Raw genomic sequence first — 19,564 nt, 5'->3', positions numbered from 1 at the left:
TAAAGTGTTTTACATTTGTGATTTAGATTGTATACATAATTATTATTATTCAATACGTTTTGTTCGATGTTTATTTTGTTTTCTGTCACAAAATAATCGCATATACTTTGTGACAGTAAGCTCGCTTATAATTCTCCTTTATAGGATTTCAAATATAGAATACTTTTCGCATCATATACGCAATAACAGTGTATCTCAGTGGCGAAGTGTGACTTTTGGAAAGAGGTAGGCTGTGGAGATCTGATAAAAAGAACACACTAATCAGGTATACTTACGGGAAATAAGAAGATAATACGATATTACTACTAATGAATAGATACACACTAATGACAACGACACACTAATTTAATGACTTCAAAAACTCACTGACGACATAAAATTAAGCGATCAGTTTAAATTACGTATTTTTTCAAAACATTTATATACATCAAAAATCATTAGATAAAAGTTCTTTTTATTTTTAAAATCAGTATATTTATTAATATTCGATTAAACACCATAGAATTTTTCTTTTCGGTTTTAGGCTTTGCGATCGGAGCTTACCTTAGTACATACAATTTGATAGACTAGGCAGGGCTACGAGACGTAAAGTCCATATGAAAAAAAATGAGAATTATTTGAAACATAATCCGACCTTTATTTACATCAAGGCAGATGACGCGCTATGGTATATTTTTTAAAACCTTTGCAGATTATTTTGTTATTATCTGTGTAGTACATTCCTACACATACGGCATCTCTCGTTGGCAAAATAAATTATTTTATAGAATATAATTATAATCAAGTGATTATATAAATAAGTCAATATGCAATTAAAAAATATTTTTCTTAAGAAGGTAGTCTTCAAATAATAGCCTAGTATGAAGTGTTCGCCACTGGTGTATGTCTGTATTAAATTTGCAGAACGTATATTTCTTAAATTGAGCCTGCGTATTTATTTCTTATTGGGATTATGTTTGTTGTAGGTACATTTACGAAGATGGAGTTTCTCGTTTCATTTATAGCTTTTGCAAATTTATCCGTTTAATGTCGACTTTGTAAATATTTCGCGAAAGTCTTAACGCGCAAGATGCTTGATCGTTTTGTACACGTTCGAAATCCCTCTTGACAGTTTGATTCTGTGTGTAAGAGGCTTAAAACATCAAGTGCCCATCTTTGCTGCGCTTACCCTAAGCACGCCAAAGTGGTACAGGTTCTTATTTATCAACAATATAATATAAAATAAAATACAATGTCGGTTTTTTATTGAAAATTTTTCAAAAATATAATATTAATTAGGGGATGTACACAGGGTTGTGTCAAGTGGGGTGCGAATCACCCGATGAACAGAATTCAGAAGACGGCAAAAAGTTTAAAAAATATAATTATTAAATTATTTTTTTTTATTTAATATCAAATAATATACATAATGTTTTAAGAATGTTAGATTCTTTGTTACTTGTTACAATTTTTAAAAAACCTCAGAAACAGGGAACTCAGAAATAATGGGAACTGAAATACACAACGGGTAAGGCGATAGCAGGTAACCGACTCGAGTAAGGATGAATCCGGGTTAAACTTACACACGTGTCTAGAATACGTTTAGCGTCGAATACTAAAAACTGCTCTCGGTTTATGCATTTACGCTCCTTTAATGTTGGTGTATTACACACACTATTGCACGTGCATAATGCGTGCTTCATTTTTGTAGGACACTCACACATTCAAAAGCCTGCTTCACCATGCGGCGTATTGAATATAGCCTATTGGTATTCTATTTATTATCTGTTCTGTGCTCAGAAACATACATAAATAAGTACAAGAACGCCAATAACCAAATTTGAATTAGCATCAAACGTCTATTATTAGTACCTAATGTCGTTTACCTTAATATTTGATCATTAAGTAGTTTACCTCCAGATTAGTGGAATTTGAAATACCTCAGTTTAAAAATGTTAATATAAGAAATTATTATCATAAATCACAGACGGATCGATAGCTTAGAGGCCAAAGTACTCATTCGGAAAGTGAAAAACGCGAGTTCGACTTCCACTTTATCCATCTCTTTTTTAGAATATTTTTCTAATATATATGTTTCCTAAGTTTTTAAAAATAGTGTATTTTTCTATATTTTTGACATTTTTATTATAAATACAGTCGAACTTGGTTATTACGAGTAAGATGGAACCGACTGAATTTGCTCGTTATAAGCATTACTCGTTATAACGTTATATAACATTTTTCGCGCCACATTTTATTTAAGCATAGAACATAAAAAATCTTAAAACCATCGTAAAAATCGCCGAAACAAGCACAGCATTCATAAACTACAAAAGAAGTTGTTTTTTTGTAATAAAGTGCTGAACCGCCGGCGCCGGTAGGTACCTACTGACTTCACAAAGCTTGGATTTTTTACATGCAATTTCAACCATATGCGTGGATACTTTTTCAATGTTGTCGGCGAAAACACAAATTAGGTACTTAGACACTTTACTAGTGTCATAAACGTAATCTGATCCCGGCGGCATCGGTCTAGTTAACTTCCCGGTCGAATTTTATTGCTAAGGTTCGAAAATGTTGTTTTTAAACGATCAACACATTAACAGTTTTGCTTGGTATACCCGAAAAGCATCTCGTTATAAAAGTGAATAAATGTATGGAGAAAATCATAAAATAAAATGTCAACGAATGTTTCCTCATTACATCCGAGATCTCGCTATTTCCGTGATCGTAATAACCAAATTCGACTGTATATTATATTAAATTACGCAAACTCAATCTTATGTTGAACTAATATAATATGCCTACTTACATATGCTACTTACTGTCAGAGAGCGGCACTCACCACAGGACAGCAAATCAAATAATTAAAGCGGAATATATTTAAAATACGAATCTTATTTGCAAATGCATCACATTTGAGAAGCGTCAGTTTTACGTTGCCACCCGGACGGCAGCCACACTTGGTTCGGCCCTGAATATACAATTAATATATTATTAAATTTTAATCACACATACATGTATCGATTTATTAAATCAATTTGTCAACTTTGTAATGTTTGTAAATGTTATGTTTAAGTCCAAAGTTTCTATAGGTACATTATATTGAGTAGATCTGGCTTTGCAAACCAAAGGAATACATTTTTGTAATAATAAAAAATTGCAAGGTTAATTAATTGGATGACAGTAAAGTTGCATATTTAGCTGTTGTCTCTATTCACCCAATTGTATTTATTCACACAATTTTACAGCACTTACTTTAATAATAAATGTCCACATTGATGTAAAACAACCATTAACGTTATTCACAAATAATTCATATATTCAAGAAAAATTATTCATAAAGTCAAAAATTACAAATCTTTTTTCGTAGGAAATCATAAAATTATTTTCTTCACCTTTTCCGGCGATAATATTTTACGAGGCGTCACTGTTTTTCTTTGTCAGCAGTTTAACAAAAGAATTTCAATGCGATACCTACTCAAATAAGACTCAACAAGTTGTAACTATAGCAATCGTCGGGCTATCTATATATCATAGTTTGATTTTATTACCACGTTTTTATTAGCTCGTATTCTTGTTTGTCCGGTAGAGATTTTTTCTTGTGCAGTACAAATTTTTTCTTGTTTGTCCAAGATTTTTAACTAACTTTCCGACTAGCTAGACATTTGAAACTTTTATTATATACTAGAACACGACGACAATGCATTATTTTAATACTTTTGGCCATCTTTAAGCAGAATTGAATTCATTTTCAGTTAATTCTGTTTTGTATGTTTCGGAAAAAATTCGATAAAAGTAATATTGACTACTCACTATTGTGAGTTCACGGTTGCTAGGAGTCTAGGGTCCTAGCAACTAAATTATTAATATATTCGTGCGTTACAATGGAAATCAATATGAAATGTGAAAATGATATTTCTTTATTCTATAATATTTATTCAGTATTTCTATCAAAAGTACAATAAAAAGTTTTTACTAATACATATAATTGTCAAGTTTATATGATACAACAGAAAATTTAAAAACGTGGTATATAAAAAGTTCTTTTTATCTTAAAATTTTTATTTGTAGCTTGGGCACATAAAATTGGAAAGTGATACATAACGTAAAATAAATACGTAACGTGTGATGGACTGAAGGAATATTCACTCGATGAAATATTTACTACAACACAATATAACATTTACTATAAAGCAGGGGAGGGCAAACTGCGGCTTGCGGGCCGCATGTGGCCCGCCGGGTATTTTTTTGCGGCCCGCCATCATTAATTGTACTTTTGATTACGAATAACTTTTTTTATATTTTTTTAAAAAATATTGACAATAGATTAAAATTTGAAGAATTAGTTGTTTCGTAAATGTATTATCTCAGTACATCTTTCTTGCGTCTCGTCTCGCACTATGTAAGCACTATTTTCTACGTTGAACATCGATTTCAATAGATATTGATAGTGTACCGACAGAGCAACAACTTGAGATTATTGATCTGTAGTGTGACACTAATTTAAGAGAATTGCATCGTCGTGAAGAAATCTCCAAATTTTACAATGCCCTTAATTCAGACAAATTCGACCAACTTAAAGATTATGCAAGAAAAATGTTCGTTATTTTTGGATCAATCTATATATGTGAACAAACATTTTTGATATAGAAATTCTTTACGATCAAATATCTCCGATGCCCATTTACAAGAAGTTTTGAGAATATCAACTACAAAATTAACATCTGAATTAAAAAACAATGTACAACAGTTTCATTATTCTCATAATTTTTTTTTAATGTTTATTTTTAGTGATAATAAATAGTGTATATCTAAAAATGGTATTTTACTTGCGGCCCGCCGCTCATTTTGAATTCTTGAATTTGGCCCTCCATCCAAAAAGTTTGCCCCCCCCTGCTATAAAGTAAACCATGAGTTTTTTAGTACGTTATAACATTAATACTATCATGATTACAAGAATCCATGAAGAAATGCTATTACAAATGATATATGTATGGCGAATTTTTTTTAGTTAAGAATTGCGTGGTAGAAATTGTGGGATCGATAAAATTTAGTCAAAAAAATGTCCTTGATCTGATTATTATATTGTGTGAATATCCTTCAAATAGAAGCTAATTTTGTCTAAAATAAATAATTATCCATCACAATGAGTGACGTATATAATACTTCATTATAGATATAAATATATAATACTAATTTTTCACTGATTTTATTGAAGTTAAGTCAAAACAATATTCTATAGGTTTTTACATGTCTGGTTTCTGTTGTATGTATGTATCTATCTATATTCAGTGATCATACTTTTAAAATAATATGTATAAGTAGGATATTTTAATTGAGAACCGATAAGTTATTTATGAGTTTATAATTATTCATGTAGTTAAATGTCTATTTACAATAGCAAATAGACACATTAATTATTATTTTAAACATTATATCTGTGATAGACGTTGAATTTAAATTTAAATTCCATTACAGTATAAAAATAACAAAAAAATCTTTAAAAAACTGATTATCAAACTTTAAGATGATATATATCAATCTTGTGAACATGCCGCTTGATTTATAATAAATAACGACGCTTGGATATGCAAGTCGCAAAGCCCACAGGAGACGGTGGGGCATCGGCGTACACGTCAATATTTCAAGCGGGGTACCACTAAATGTTACCGGGCATAAAGCACGCGGGTTGATAAGTTTACGTCACTAGAGAGTTGGTAAAACATTGACGTCTCCTACGTCACTTTCCATCATCTTTTGTTATAAGTTCTATCGAGTATTTTCACTAATAAATTCTTCATGGTTGGTTTCCAGTAATGTAAAAAAACTTGCTGTTGATTTACTTTCTGAGATAGCGAAAGGCATATATTTCACTACTTTATCACTGAATGGGTAATACGATGAGCGGGGTGCACCCAATAATGTCTAATATACCCTTCGTCATGTCACGCCGCCTCCTGTGGACAGTCTTTTGAAATATTACATTATTATTAAGCTTTTAAATATAAATCAGTAAAACATATCTATGTTTAAGTATTCACACTGTAACAAAACATCTTTGTTATTATTTTCAATGTATTTAATACCCATATTTTACAACAACCACAAAAATATAAAACAATCTTCGTGTATTTATAAGTATAATAATATTATCATGTATGTAGATATTATAAGACATACTCATTTATAAATGCCTAGAGTTTTAAATTCGCTTTCGAAAGGTGAAAATGACTTTTAATTTTAACTACAATACTTAGTTTTATTTAATTAAGTAATTAAACTTTTTAGCACTTGCAACTACACTTTGCGCTTTTTTTCTCTCTATAGTAAGTTCTAAATTTGAAAATGCTTAATAAACATCTTTGACGCGTTCTTACTATGTTATTTTATCATCTTTGCGTCGCCTCACAGCTCACTTCATGCCGTTTAAAATGTATCTTGTTGAAATTTTTATGCATCTTGGCACTTTTTCCCCCGCTTTTTTTGAGTTGAATTTTGTTTTTTATAGTTGGCTATCGTTTTAATTGTTTCTAAATAGGTTATACAAATACAGGCGGGAGCAGGAGAAGGAAGCAAAGGGAGGGGAGACGCTGGCTCTGAGCGGCAAGCAGAGACAACATCATCCGTGCTGCCCGAGAATGAAAATGGTCAGTATTTATTAAATTTACACATAATTGATTTTAATTGTAATGTATCGGAGTATAAAGCCGTGAGTCTCGGGTTCGAATCTGGCAAAATCATATATTGTTTCTTCAATGCGTATTTTAGATCCAGAGTATGGAGCTCATCGGTTGGTTCCTCAGAGTAATGATATATTACAGAGAGGGCATATTTTTCGGTAAAATGAAGCCGTGTTTCTAGCATATAACGCACAGTAGAACAATGATTTTATTATTATAAACTTAACTTACTATGAAACGTTATACCATCGTGTTGCTTCTCAATACGACTACCAAATTTAAACACAACATAGTTGACCATAATAATGTTGTGTTAAAATAACTAAAAATAATTACCACCAACTTTATATTTAATACAAAAACTATAAATTTCAGCAACACGTGCTCGCAGTTTTAAATGCATGTAATCGGCAAAATCAATTTTTTCCGGCGACGTTTTCAAATTGTTAAAATTCAGCCGTAGAAATTCTATCTTACTCCAACGCATAGAGTGGAGATATAAACGTGCCGAATGCTTACTCACTCGCACTTATGGTTCGTTTTTGTTCAGGCTTTGGTTGGTTCTATGTTCAAGTTTACATACATAACTAATTAGCTTAGCCGGCCAGTTGTCTATTTTACTGATGATGGGTCGGGCGTCCAAGGTTGCAGAGTGGGAATGTTGCGGTGGCAAAATTTAATTTTGTGCGCGTAAAGGTCTTCACCTTAGTAGGTGGAAAGAGGACGTTCTTTAGATTGTCATAAATTCATTATTTTTTACATCATTATCATGCCGCGGGTGAAGTATTTTATTGAATGAAAGAATTCTCGTCTTGGGAGTCCTTGCTTTCTTCTAGCTGGCCATTTTCTTGCCCATTCCCAGATTCTTCAAATTTTTACTTCTACTTTACTTTCTCTAGTATTCAAATACCACGTTACCTACATATGCAAAAATATAGTCGATGTTAAAATAAAAGTAAAAATAATTTAATTTAATAAAATTTGGAGTACCTCTATCATTCAAACTACTTTTTCTAACGAAGAAATTGTTGTAATAATTCACAAATGTGCACAATTTTCTTATGAACCCACAAAGCACTTTAGTCACTGTTCATATTTCTTGGGAAATACCTCACGTAAATATGGAAGTGCTGGATATTAAGCATACATAAATGGTTCTTTCTGGTGGAAACTGTTTTCATTTGCATACTATTGAAACATGTTTTTCTTATAGAACACAGGGCCGTGCCAAGGGTGGCTGCCGCCCGGGCATCCGGCCAAAATTACCATCCCCTTCAAAAATATTTTTTTATTTTTAAAATGAAAGATATCAAAACAATGTTTTGAAATAGATATTATTATCATCAAAATGTTAATAGTACAACAAAAGTAATGGAATATTATATACTGCATTATAACCTGAAGCGACTTGAAACGATTGTGTAAAAATATGTTTATAACATGAAAACAACTGCGCACTTTGATAGTAAATGAAACTTAAAAGAGACACTTATTTTCTGCCTCCCTTTTTTTTAGTATACATAGTTATATTTTTGCAGAATCGTTATATTTATTATAATATGAGACTGACTTACACTATTTAGACTTTAAAAGAATGCTTTGGCCATTTATTATTTTTTAGTGATTCTTTTTACGCATAGTAGAGTAATTTTACAGACTAAGTAAATCCGGCTAATGCGTTACGAAAAACCGTTTTTTTTCTAGATGCTTTTATGAATATCTCGCATTTACTATCAAGGTTTCTGTAAGGACTTTGGCACGTAAACTACTCTACTTGATGTTAGTCAAATGAAAATTATTTTGCCAGTGTATCGGGTAATGCTAATTTCAATTCGGCCAGGCCCTATGAAATCACCTTCCAAAAACCCTGGAAAATTCTTTGTAGCGCAAGGCGGTGGTGATTATGATGAATATTTTGTCGTATTCACTGAGAACTGAGAACTGAGATTTATAGCAGCATTTACGAAAAAACCATTACGAACGATTATAAAATTGAAAAATAAAATACGCGCACGCTCGGTATTGAACCACGAACATTTCGTTTAACAGCCGATTGCACTACCAATTGCACCATTGAAGTTGTAGATTATTTTTAAATCATTGAGAATACTTTGTACACACAACTAATGGATAAAATAGGGCAGATTGCTTTTCAAGTCGGTCGGCCAACCATGTAAATCGCTCAAAACTCACGCGGTAATGAAATTTAATTTCATTGACAATTACATTTAGTATAATATATATATATATATATATATATATATATACATATTATGTACCATCCACGTGTATATATAATATGTACCATACATATTATATATCAGACCTGGGCAAATGCGGCACTTCGTTGAGTTACGTGCGGCTCCCAATATCCCTTGATAACAATATAAGTATTCTCTTTCCCCATGATACTTGCATTTTCGCGAGTTTTCTTTTCTATATGTGAATATGGTGTGGCTTTTTATATATATATATGACCTCATGTATGCCCATCCCTGTTATATATTATTATTAGCAATATTGGCTACTTTATCTTTTGTGTAAAAAAACATATAACAAAAACTATTTAACCGAATGAGTTTAATATGAAGATATTAATCTACTTCTTCCACCATGTCACAACCCAATATTGAGGCATAGGGCAAAGACAAGTTTGCGCCACTTCCCTCGGTCTATCGCCAACTCTTGCGCCTGCCGCCATGTGTCAGACCTGCAGCACGTAGGTCGCTCTTGTAGCACCGCTGCAGGGTGAGGGAGGGCCGGCCATGGCGACGGAACCCTTGATGCTGTGCCACAAGGGTACGAAGTGTCGCACTCCTTGGCGGCATCCGGAATACCGGATATTCCGGATATGAAGATAGGATGGATTAAAATATCACGTATCTAAATGTCGTACGTATTATAAATTAACAATTCGTAACGTTGATAAAATAAAATGAATTAATTTACCTGAATTGATTCTTGATATTTTCGATTTTCATTTGTTTTGTCTGTTGTTGAAACACCGTAAATAAATAAATAAATAAAACAATAATAAGTCCAATCAAAGCGAAACAAAAAGACTCTCGTATTCTATTTTTGTATATTCGCGTTGTTTAAGTACCTACCACTAGTGAGCCGATTTCCAATATATTTTTAATCTATTTTTTCCAAAGTCTAAGGCAGACATTTTTTATTTATGGTCATTTTAATGAAGAATCAATACAGCAATTACGGAATCTGAACACGCAATCAGAGTAGTATTAGCTACAGAAAGACAAAACAAAAATAATTAAATGTCTTTTATAAAATTTAACTATCATTGGTATTCACCACTCTATATTATAATATGAAACGTGTTTCTTTCACATAATACATTTTTATTATCTATTGATTCCAGAATATATTAAATTATTATATAGTTAAAATTCCGTATTCATACTTTTTAGGCATTCTTAGAGCACCGAACCGCCCCGAATTTTAATTAAATACAATATCTTCACCGTATATTTACACACACCGATTAAATTCTTCGAGTTTACAGAAAAGTTGTAAGGAGGTTATTTAAGTTATACAGTTTGCAGCCATCGCGGGCCGCGAAGTAGTCCAATGCGTACCTACGCAAATAGATTTTTTATCCGAGGACTCCGGTTGATTACCCGTGAGGTCGCAATACATACAAAATGATTTTCTCAAAGCCTGCATGTTTCGGAGATTGTTTCACTGACTAATGTTTTAGTATTAAAAAGAAAAGAAAAAGAATGTATATTAAACATAATTATCAATTTATTCAACTACATAATACCTAATTACAACGAAATAGCTAATAATCATGCAATTGAAGCGCTTCTCAAATGTCATTCATATTAGCGATCAGTATTTGTGGTTTGAATCAAGGTACCAATAATAGCTACTTACTTTAACTTCCAGCCAATTTGTGAATCCCTTCAAATTTTAGTTTCAACGTACTTGCACTTGCTAGTAATTGAATAAACTATTTTTTTCTATTCAATGAAAAATTCACAAGATTTTTTTTCGACCATATCCGATCCTAAAAAGATCATAAATGGGCCTCCACATTGTGGAAGTTTGTATTAAGGCTATACTTCAGCTGAGGCATGGTCTAAAAGATCGTGTTTATGCGACGCGCTGATTGTGCAAATGACGCGTGCCGAAAAAAACATAATTTGTCATAAAAATTCAACATGCGTCCATTTAATGTTATGTTTATTGTTATATTAGTAACAATAATAATATATTCATTGACATTTTTTCGAGTACCTACATGTGTAACTTTTTTTAGACATCTTTACACGATATAAGAATATATTCCTACGACGCCTCACAAAACAAATTGACCTGCTCACATCTCGACTACCGCTCTCTGATTGGCGACGAGTGCGAAATTTCGTCCCACCTATTGTTGAAAATTATTTTTCGTTTCACTTATGTATGCTCCTAACAGATTTTGTTTTTACGAGAAATGGATGTCAGCCACTTGCTCAACCTATTGGGTCCATACTCTGACTCAAACACAAATTGTTAAACAATATGTGTATTTGTCAGACCCAAGATTCAAACCTGGGATTCATGATACTATAGTCCAGCGTTGAAGCTGCGCGGCCATCATAGGGTTCCACAAGATTTAAGGAAGTAATATTATTTTTATTAAACATAATGTTAGAGCAAAATAAAATTTCATTCACCAAATTAAATATAACCAGAGTATATTATATAAAATATTTCAAACAACACTATTTTATGTAAACAAAATTATATAAGTAAATTCATTGAGTTGTCTCTGAACATGCTTGATAGGTATGGGTGTGGAAATTATTATGTTTTATGTAGAACATCATAAAATATGCTAAGCGTAGTATTGCGTCGGAAACAGTAGCAAAAACTTCTTTATTTCACGCCCATCTTTTATATGATTAATATATTACATCAAGAGAGAACCTCTCGTATTGTACATGTAATATATGTTACATATATATTATATCTTGACGCCAGAGATAAAGTGTTGTTTCTCACTAATTTAGTTTTTGGAGTTTTCATATATTTCATATCGGGTTTTCTGATTATACCGGATAGTATTTATACTACAATTTAAATGAAGATAACGCAGGTATACTATAGTTATATCGTATCGAATTTGGAAGCTAAACTGCTTATATAAATAATATTATAATGGTTTTAACGCACGCAAATACGTCTTCTTGAAATCTATTGAATTTTTTTTACATAGAGTGAGTTTTACAAATTATAAATTTGAGACGTTCAAAATAGAATTAAACAGTGTAAAGAAGAAATAATTGTAGTATCACAAAAACAGTACAAAAATTGAATAGGTACAAAAATTACTCATTTTCACGTAGGTGGAATATATCAACATCAGCCAATTGGTTAAACAGAGTTATTGCCCTCTCAATTGGCATCATCAATAGCAGGTTAGTTCAGCACCTTGGGAGATAAACAACTGTTTTCTAAGATAGTTATCAGGTAAATCATTATTACCAATGAATGGTAGACTTCTCATTTACACCACGTATAAGTCGAAAAAAATACGTGGCCAAATATTGATAAATTCTAGCATTTAAACTACAGTGTGTAAGCATACCTAAAAGAAAGCCAGTTTGAAAAAGCTTCGGATAGTAGCCAAATAACCTAAAATAAAGGAGTCTCAAAAATTTCTTTGAGTAAAAATAATTTGGTAAAGAGATAGTTGGTACTAATTGTGTTGCTAGATTCAAACAAAATTTGAATCTAGCAATGTGAACAGAAACCATTCTGTCGTTTCTCGGAAAAGTTCAATCGTACGTATGTAGTTTATAATAATAATATAAAAATATGACACAAAGGTGGGCCACAAGCCAAAAAAGATTAAAAAACACCGGTGTTTGCGATAGCCCTATTTCACGTCGACCCTCGAAGGTGTCGCTGACGGTGAACCTTTCCAAATTATTGTTTTCCTTTCTGATAATGTGTCTAAATAACTGTAGATTTTTCTAAGGATATATTTTAAAGAGCCCGTTTATCAGGTTCATTTCGTTCAGAGCGGAGATATTAGTACCTATTTTATACTATTATTAATATGTATCTGAAAGCCGAACAACCAAAACTTAAATTTAAAAAAAACAATATATAAGTGATCATTTTAAAATAGCGTTTATTAATTTATTTATCGTACGCACTTCTTGACAATATTAGTAACTATGACATTGAAATAATTATAATATGTATGCTTATTATATATATTTTTGGTGTGCGTCCGGGCTAGTATAAATACTTTTACACTTTGCTCGGCTATATTGGTAGTCGAATAGTAGAGCCAGTGCGGAAATTGTACTTTTTGTAACCATGGTATCGAACGCCGGCAACAGTACCAAAAAAAATCGGTCGTAAAATAGATTTTGACAAAAAATGTGACACGTCCGCGTTACGATTTTTTTCATGACCTACATTCAATAAACGTATTATATGTTAAAACTTTAAAACCTAACTGTGTCAGATACGACGCATTACCTCGGGTGCTGACATATATACGTGCTATGCGTAATGTATATGCAACATACATTTATATTTATATATATGTATATATACATATATATATGTACGTGTAAAGTTTTCCCCTGTAAGATGAAACATACTCATCCACTTGCATGAGTCTTTTCTTAGCCGTTTTCCTATTTACGAGTCTCGTATTTGTCTTGTAAATATTTTATAACACCAACGATTGAATGAAATTCAATACAAAAAGCACCTACATGATACAATAATATTCCTATTATTGAAGCATATGACATTTGGTAATGTAGCCAGCGTATTTTATAACCTAAGGCATGTATTTTTATCGAATCTAATTTATTTCGGTACTAGAAAACTTTGTTAACGAATACCTACACGTCTTTTGACGCCCCCGGTGAAGTAGTAATTGAGCATCTTATCATCTTTAACAATTCCCCTTGCTTAAGGCAAAATGACACCACAAGGCGCCTTCAAGATACATCCCTGTCGCTCTTCGGTCTTCATGTGGCATTCCAGGCCATTCCAGCATCCCATAGCTACTCCGTGTACGTACTAGAGTGCAAAAAGTTTAAGTTGATGTGCGGTAGCTTGAAGAACTAGAATCCTCTCCTCTCGCGTTTCTGTATTCATTCCCCTCACCTTAAAAGCATTTGACTTTTCTTATAAGTGCGCGGTAGACGTGTTAATAATGGCAAACGTTTAAAAAAATGACAGCAGGAAGATTATAAGTCATCTTATCTCCTACTGTGAAGAAGAAAAACGACAAAATAAGCTCATTCGGCCCTTAAACAACGTCATCAAAAGAGTTGCCGCGATTACAGGTACAAAACACACTTGAAATTTTAACGTTGCCATATAAAATTTATCATATGTTAATGGGAAAAAAATGTATATCATTGTATTTGAAATTTGCGAAATTTGCAAAAATATATACCTATTTAAGGAAGTGGGAAATAATATCTTTCAATCCTGGCAAAACTCTCACAATACTTTGAAATCGAAAACAATACGAGCGCCGCCGCCAAGTCTCACGTTAAACTTTTCGGTCTCTATAAATTGTATTTAGCGGCGTTCCAGGACGCCAGAATCCGGTTGGCTTGAAAAACAGCCAGGTTGACGTTTTCTTCAGAGATCCGCAGCACGTGGCCAGGTCCAATGTCGCTTCTTTACTCGCTACATGATGAGAAGCTGCTTATTTTGTTCTTGTATCTCCTCATTACTCTTCTAAGTCGTACCACTCAGTATCAATCGCAAACATCTACGTTCAATTCCCTGAGCCTTCGTAAGGTGCCATAATTCGCAACCGTAAAGCAGCACCACCAGAATGCAAGTGTCGAATAGGTGTCGTTTAGTTTTAACAGAGTAAGTCGCGAGTCTCAGGCACTATCGAGTTGAATGTTTTTCCAGCCATTAAAAATTCAGATAGCGAGTTCTTTTTGCTAAATTCTATTTTCCATATAGTGTACACAGCATCATAAAACATTACATCAGTCCTGCATTTAGACAGCATCCATGCCGCAGAGCTACAAACATAATATTAGTGGGAACAAGAAAATTAATACTTACCAGTATAGACGGATTGTAAATGTAACTACTAAGAAATAAAAAGAAATGTTTTGAAAGAACAATCACTCTTTGGGTAGACAGGGATTTTATTATGTATATAAATAAATAAGAAATATCAATGAACTTCTAAGCTAAAGTATTTTGAAAATTTCCATAATAATAAAATATATACTTCAAGCGCGATTATCTCAGCTGTAACAAAATTCACTTAGGAACTTTTAAGCCCGGAACCACAGAGTTGACCACTTTCTATAAATATTTCTATAATATTCGTTAACACAGATTAAAGTATCTTCTTCAGAAATTTGAAAATTCAATTTTAAAACCTGTTAAATGAGGATTTTTTTTATCCATTCTTGAATAATTTACTAACCATTAAGCCTGAAATTTTTTTTCTGAAGTTATACTTCTTTACGCGCGTTTGAAAAATCAGATCAGAGTGTATTTTTGGCGTGTGACATGTAACACATAATTTATTTTTTCACACAAAAAACACACTCGATTGGATTCGAACCAATGATTGTTGGGTGGGTTATCAGCCGAACGCACAAACATTACGCCATAGAATGATACTGCAATCGTGACGATTATACAGTATAATAGTATAGTTTAGAATTGTTCCGTTGCTAGGCAGCGAATTTATTATTGTCGGCCATTTGCAATTCCTTACGTAAACAAACTATTAAACGTCATAGTGGCAGTTGTTATTTTAAAAATAAAACAACGATAAATAATTATACAATTTAGTAACCAACGGCGTTCCAATAAGCGGTCCTTTTTCTTGAGTGTGTAATTTAACAAGATAATTAAGAGCTAGTCAAAGAATCTAGGTTATCACAATTTTTGTTTTGTTACGCCAAAGAAGTATAATTTCTAACACGCGTACATAAGTACACACACCAATTTTTTATTATTATATGAATACCAAAATGCAAAATATAGAAGGCTGAAAACTTCAATTGGGCCTTGTGCCGCAAAGAGTCAATTTGGGCCGCGGGTTGGCCATGCCTGCTCTAAATCATTATTTACTGGTGTATTCAATTATAAAACTTTAAATGGATGCCTCAAAACACTTGTTTGTTTATTAACTTTAGCAATCGACGTTAGAGTTCATATTCCTGTACACTGTTTTCATTTACACACACCGATTTTTTTCCTTAGACACCACAAGTGATCACCTTTTCCATATTTATACATCAGGAGTCGGATAATAAGTTGTTAATTCTACCCAAATATGGTAAACGTAGAAACTTTGTAGGCAACGAATGCCTAAAATATATTAAGAAAAATAAATCGTTCGATATTTTACATGTGAAAGTAATAAAGTTGACGCTGCCTTTTCCAAAAACCCGGAAATACACCATTTAAGTAAAGTTGCTCTAACATAAAACTTTAATACCAAGACCATTTTTTCATAAATGCATGTCATCAATGACTACCTAAAATTGGAAAAGGAGCAATGGGTTCTTTGATCTCTGTGCACACAACATATTCACGAAATTGACCTCCAAACAACTTAATATATAATAATTATCTCTTTGAACCACCTAATAGTAAAAAGTTCGTAATAAATTATTTAAAAAAAAAAACCTGGGAGATGATTTTACTGAAATGCTTCATTCAGTTCGTCAAACATTTTACAACGTTTATATTAGCACGTATTCTTGTTTGTCTGGTGGTTGCTTGTCCAGTAAAAATCTTGCAATCAATTTTTAACTAACTTCCGACTAGCTAGACATTTGAAACTTTTAGAATATATCAGAACACAATACCAATGCATTCTTTTAACACTTTTAACCATCTTTAAGCAGAATTGAATTCATTTTCAGTTAATTCTGTTTTGTATGGAAAGTTATTTCAGAAAAATCCGTAAAAAGTAAAATACTATTATTGGTTGCTAAGGGGGTGGTCCTAGCAACTAAATTATTAATATATACATGCTTTACTATGGAAATCAAAATGAAATGTCAAAATGACATTTCAGTATTCTATATTTGTTCGTTTGTTTGTTTTTTATTTACTTATATCAAGTATAAGTTTGAGCATATTGAGCATAATAATTCAACAGAAAATTTAAAAACGTTGTATATAAAAAGTTCTTTTTATCTTGTAATTATTATATTATCTTCATGTGTGCTATTATTATATGACAGCATATTATGTTGTTTTTTTTATTTAATCATCGACCATGAAAAAAAATCTTCATAATTTGAAGAGCAATTACCTATTTTATGTAGGTACTTTAAGGTCTGTGGAGAAGTAATATTATTTTATACGATTTATTTTTGTAAAACTCAAAAATTCCTCCAACTCCAAGAAGTATAAATCCCAAAAAACAAACCTTTATAATATAAGCTTAGTAAAATATTTTCAGGTGCTAGGCAAAGATTAAAAAGTTAACTCATATTTCCCTATGAAAAAATCAAGGCTCTGCAAAGGTAAACTATAATAGTATGTTTTATTTTACGCTGGCCTCTAACTTTATAACCAATCCAGGACCGGTGCAAAACCAACAAAATGCGTGGTTTTGTGTTTTCCCGGAGCTTTCAGAAATGAGCTTTTACGGCTTGTTTGTTGTAGCAATGTTGATGTTTATTCTCAGCAGCTTTTTTCACAGTTTCTACACAGAGGTAGCTCTATTAGGGTTTGCAATACCGGGTTTTTGCATACTGGGAATTTGGGATCCTACTCGATTTCTTGATACTTTTCATCATAATAATAGGGTATCTTAAGATTTTTTTAATCAAGCGTCAGTATTTCTTTTTTTGAGAATGCTCTAAACGGAGGTGGAATGCTGATGTTTCTAAGATTTTTGAGCCAGGATTTTTTTCTTCTGCCAGGCAATATTTCCTTGGATGATACGATACATACTTTGATATCTTTCAGGATGCTACATGGAGTGGCCGAATTATGCTAACTTTACACATTTTGCTTTTCTGAGTATTTTTTTGGTATTTTTCATGCTTGATACGAGTATCACCTTGACATTTGTATTTTTGTCTTTCCAGCGGAAACAGAGTATGCTTATGTACAGTAAGATTTTGGAAGCTTGAAATTTTCTAATCAATGTTTCTGTAAGACTATTCGTGTATACGCCTACACTCTAATATAGTTCGATCGAAAAGACATATCATCTTACAATTCTCTTTCTGATTCCCTAATTTACGTTGTGGCTACATAGTATTTTCCTCATGTGAAAATCACATTGATCTTCTCCACTCGTTTCAGTTCAGTGGTGTCCGTATTCCAGAATGCAACATAAGTATTTTAATGGAATGTGCTTGCGTATACTCATTTTTTAGTATTCAGAATAAGACAGTATTAGTTTCAGATATTTTTTAAATAACCATGAAAAAATCTCTTCACATTAACTCAATTAAAAAATGGTACAACGTTTAACCAACATGTACTACTAATACAAACAAAACGAATGCAAAATATGTACTATAACCGTAAGAGAATTCAAAAGAAGAATATTAGAGTAGCATAACATGGAAATATGCATGTTGGGAATATGGTTGAGAGTCTACTGAATGCCCAAACGGATAAAAAGGCAACACCAGTATGAAATGTGGCATGGTAATTGTCCATACATATCACACCACGTGGATCGATGAACTTACCATGTGCCTTAGAAGTACGTGGTAACAAATAATAATTGAGGACCAAAATGGATGAAAGGAGATAGATTAGGTCATCGTGTAGCAGGAATGGGACAACTAGACGCCAGGACAATTGGACGCCGCACTGCCGTAGACACGTATACAGAACGGATATGAGGAATTTTAACCAGTTTCTATCTACTACTTAGTAGTTTTAATTCATTTTACTCTTTAAATAATGTTTTTTTTTTATTGCGGATTGCAAATTACCATGCCTAAGATTTTACATAAAATAAAAAACTCTTTTTCGTTGGCACTTAAACATATGCACAATTTAATCATTATTTACGTTGGCATATATAAATTCTCATCAACTAATAAATCATAATATAACAATTTAAATATAAATAATAATGTTAAATATTTTTTGAAAGTACCTATAAGTACCTAACGTTTATTTAATTTCGAATTGCGTGGCGTCCAGTTGTCCCGGCGCCAAATCGTCCTAAACCCTCTAGCATTGTATCAATCTCAGCTGGAACAAATATACCAATAGCTACATTACAGGGAAAACATATGTTTCTTTCTATAGCCTGGGTCCGGATTCTGATCTCAAAATTATTCTTTCCGGTATTACAGGCCCTACAACATACATGTATTGTGCCGAGCACTTTGTAAAAAAAGCAGTTGTTGTTTTAAATTAAATTTTGCGGCTGAAATCACGTTTGTTAAAACAAGGACTTTCCGTCTTGACCTCAGTATGTTCACGCCTAAAGAAAATTAAATGGAGAGAAGAAAATATTATTTAATTTGTAAAAAGATGTAATATGCAAAAATCGAAATTAATGCCATTCACAAAATACCTAGTCACAAGGCCAACAATGAATTTAACGTAACAGTTGATTTATGTGATCATAAATTAATACGAATAACTAATAATAGAAAAGATAAAAATTCAATACATTCTTTCAAAAATACATAATACAGATAACTATAAAATAATAAATAGGTTATGTAATATATTTAACCGTAAAATAAATCTTACAGCAAGGACAGGGGCAGTGTATACAGCAGCAGCCTTTAGAAGGGGGAGATGCAGTCGAAGATCCACCTTCTCCACGACCACTCCTCAGAGCGGCTTCCATATGTGCCTCAGAAAATGATGTAAGTTTCTATAATCTACATTATTTTTATGTCAAATTATTAATCTACCGGGTGGCATTAAGC

General features: G+C 32.3%; 1 protein-coding gene across 1 annotated transcript in view; it reads left to right on the top strand.

Moving 5' to 3' along the window:
* The window catches only part of LOC147070499 (voltage-dependent T-type calcium channel subunit alpha-1G-like), a 630,303-nt gene that overhangs the window by 525,732 nt on the left and 85,007 nt on the right, over nt 1–19,564 (top strand). Inside the window, exons 12-13 of the mRNA XM_085949528.1 lie at nt 6,521–6,629; nt 19,385–19,501. Coding sequence (XP_085805654.1) covers nt 6,521–6,629; nt 19,385–19,501 — 226 coding nt within the window. The remainder of the gene's footprint in view (nt 1–6,520; nt 6,630–19,384; nt 19,502–19,564) is intronic.

The sequence above is a fragment of the Rhyacophila brunnea genome, unplaced genomic scaffold, assembly GCF_057557595.1.
Source record: "Rhyacophila brunnea isolate RB1 unplaced genomic scaffold, BYU_Rbru_1.0 scaffold_22, whole genome shotgun sequence".
NCBI classification, from domain to species: domain Eukaryota; kingdom Metazoa; phylum Arthropoda; class Insecta; order Trichoptera; family Rhyacophilidae; genus Rhyacophila; species Rhyacophila brunnea.
This window is presented reverse-complemented; position numbering and strand designations above follow the sequence as displayed.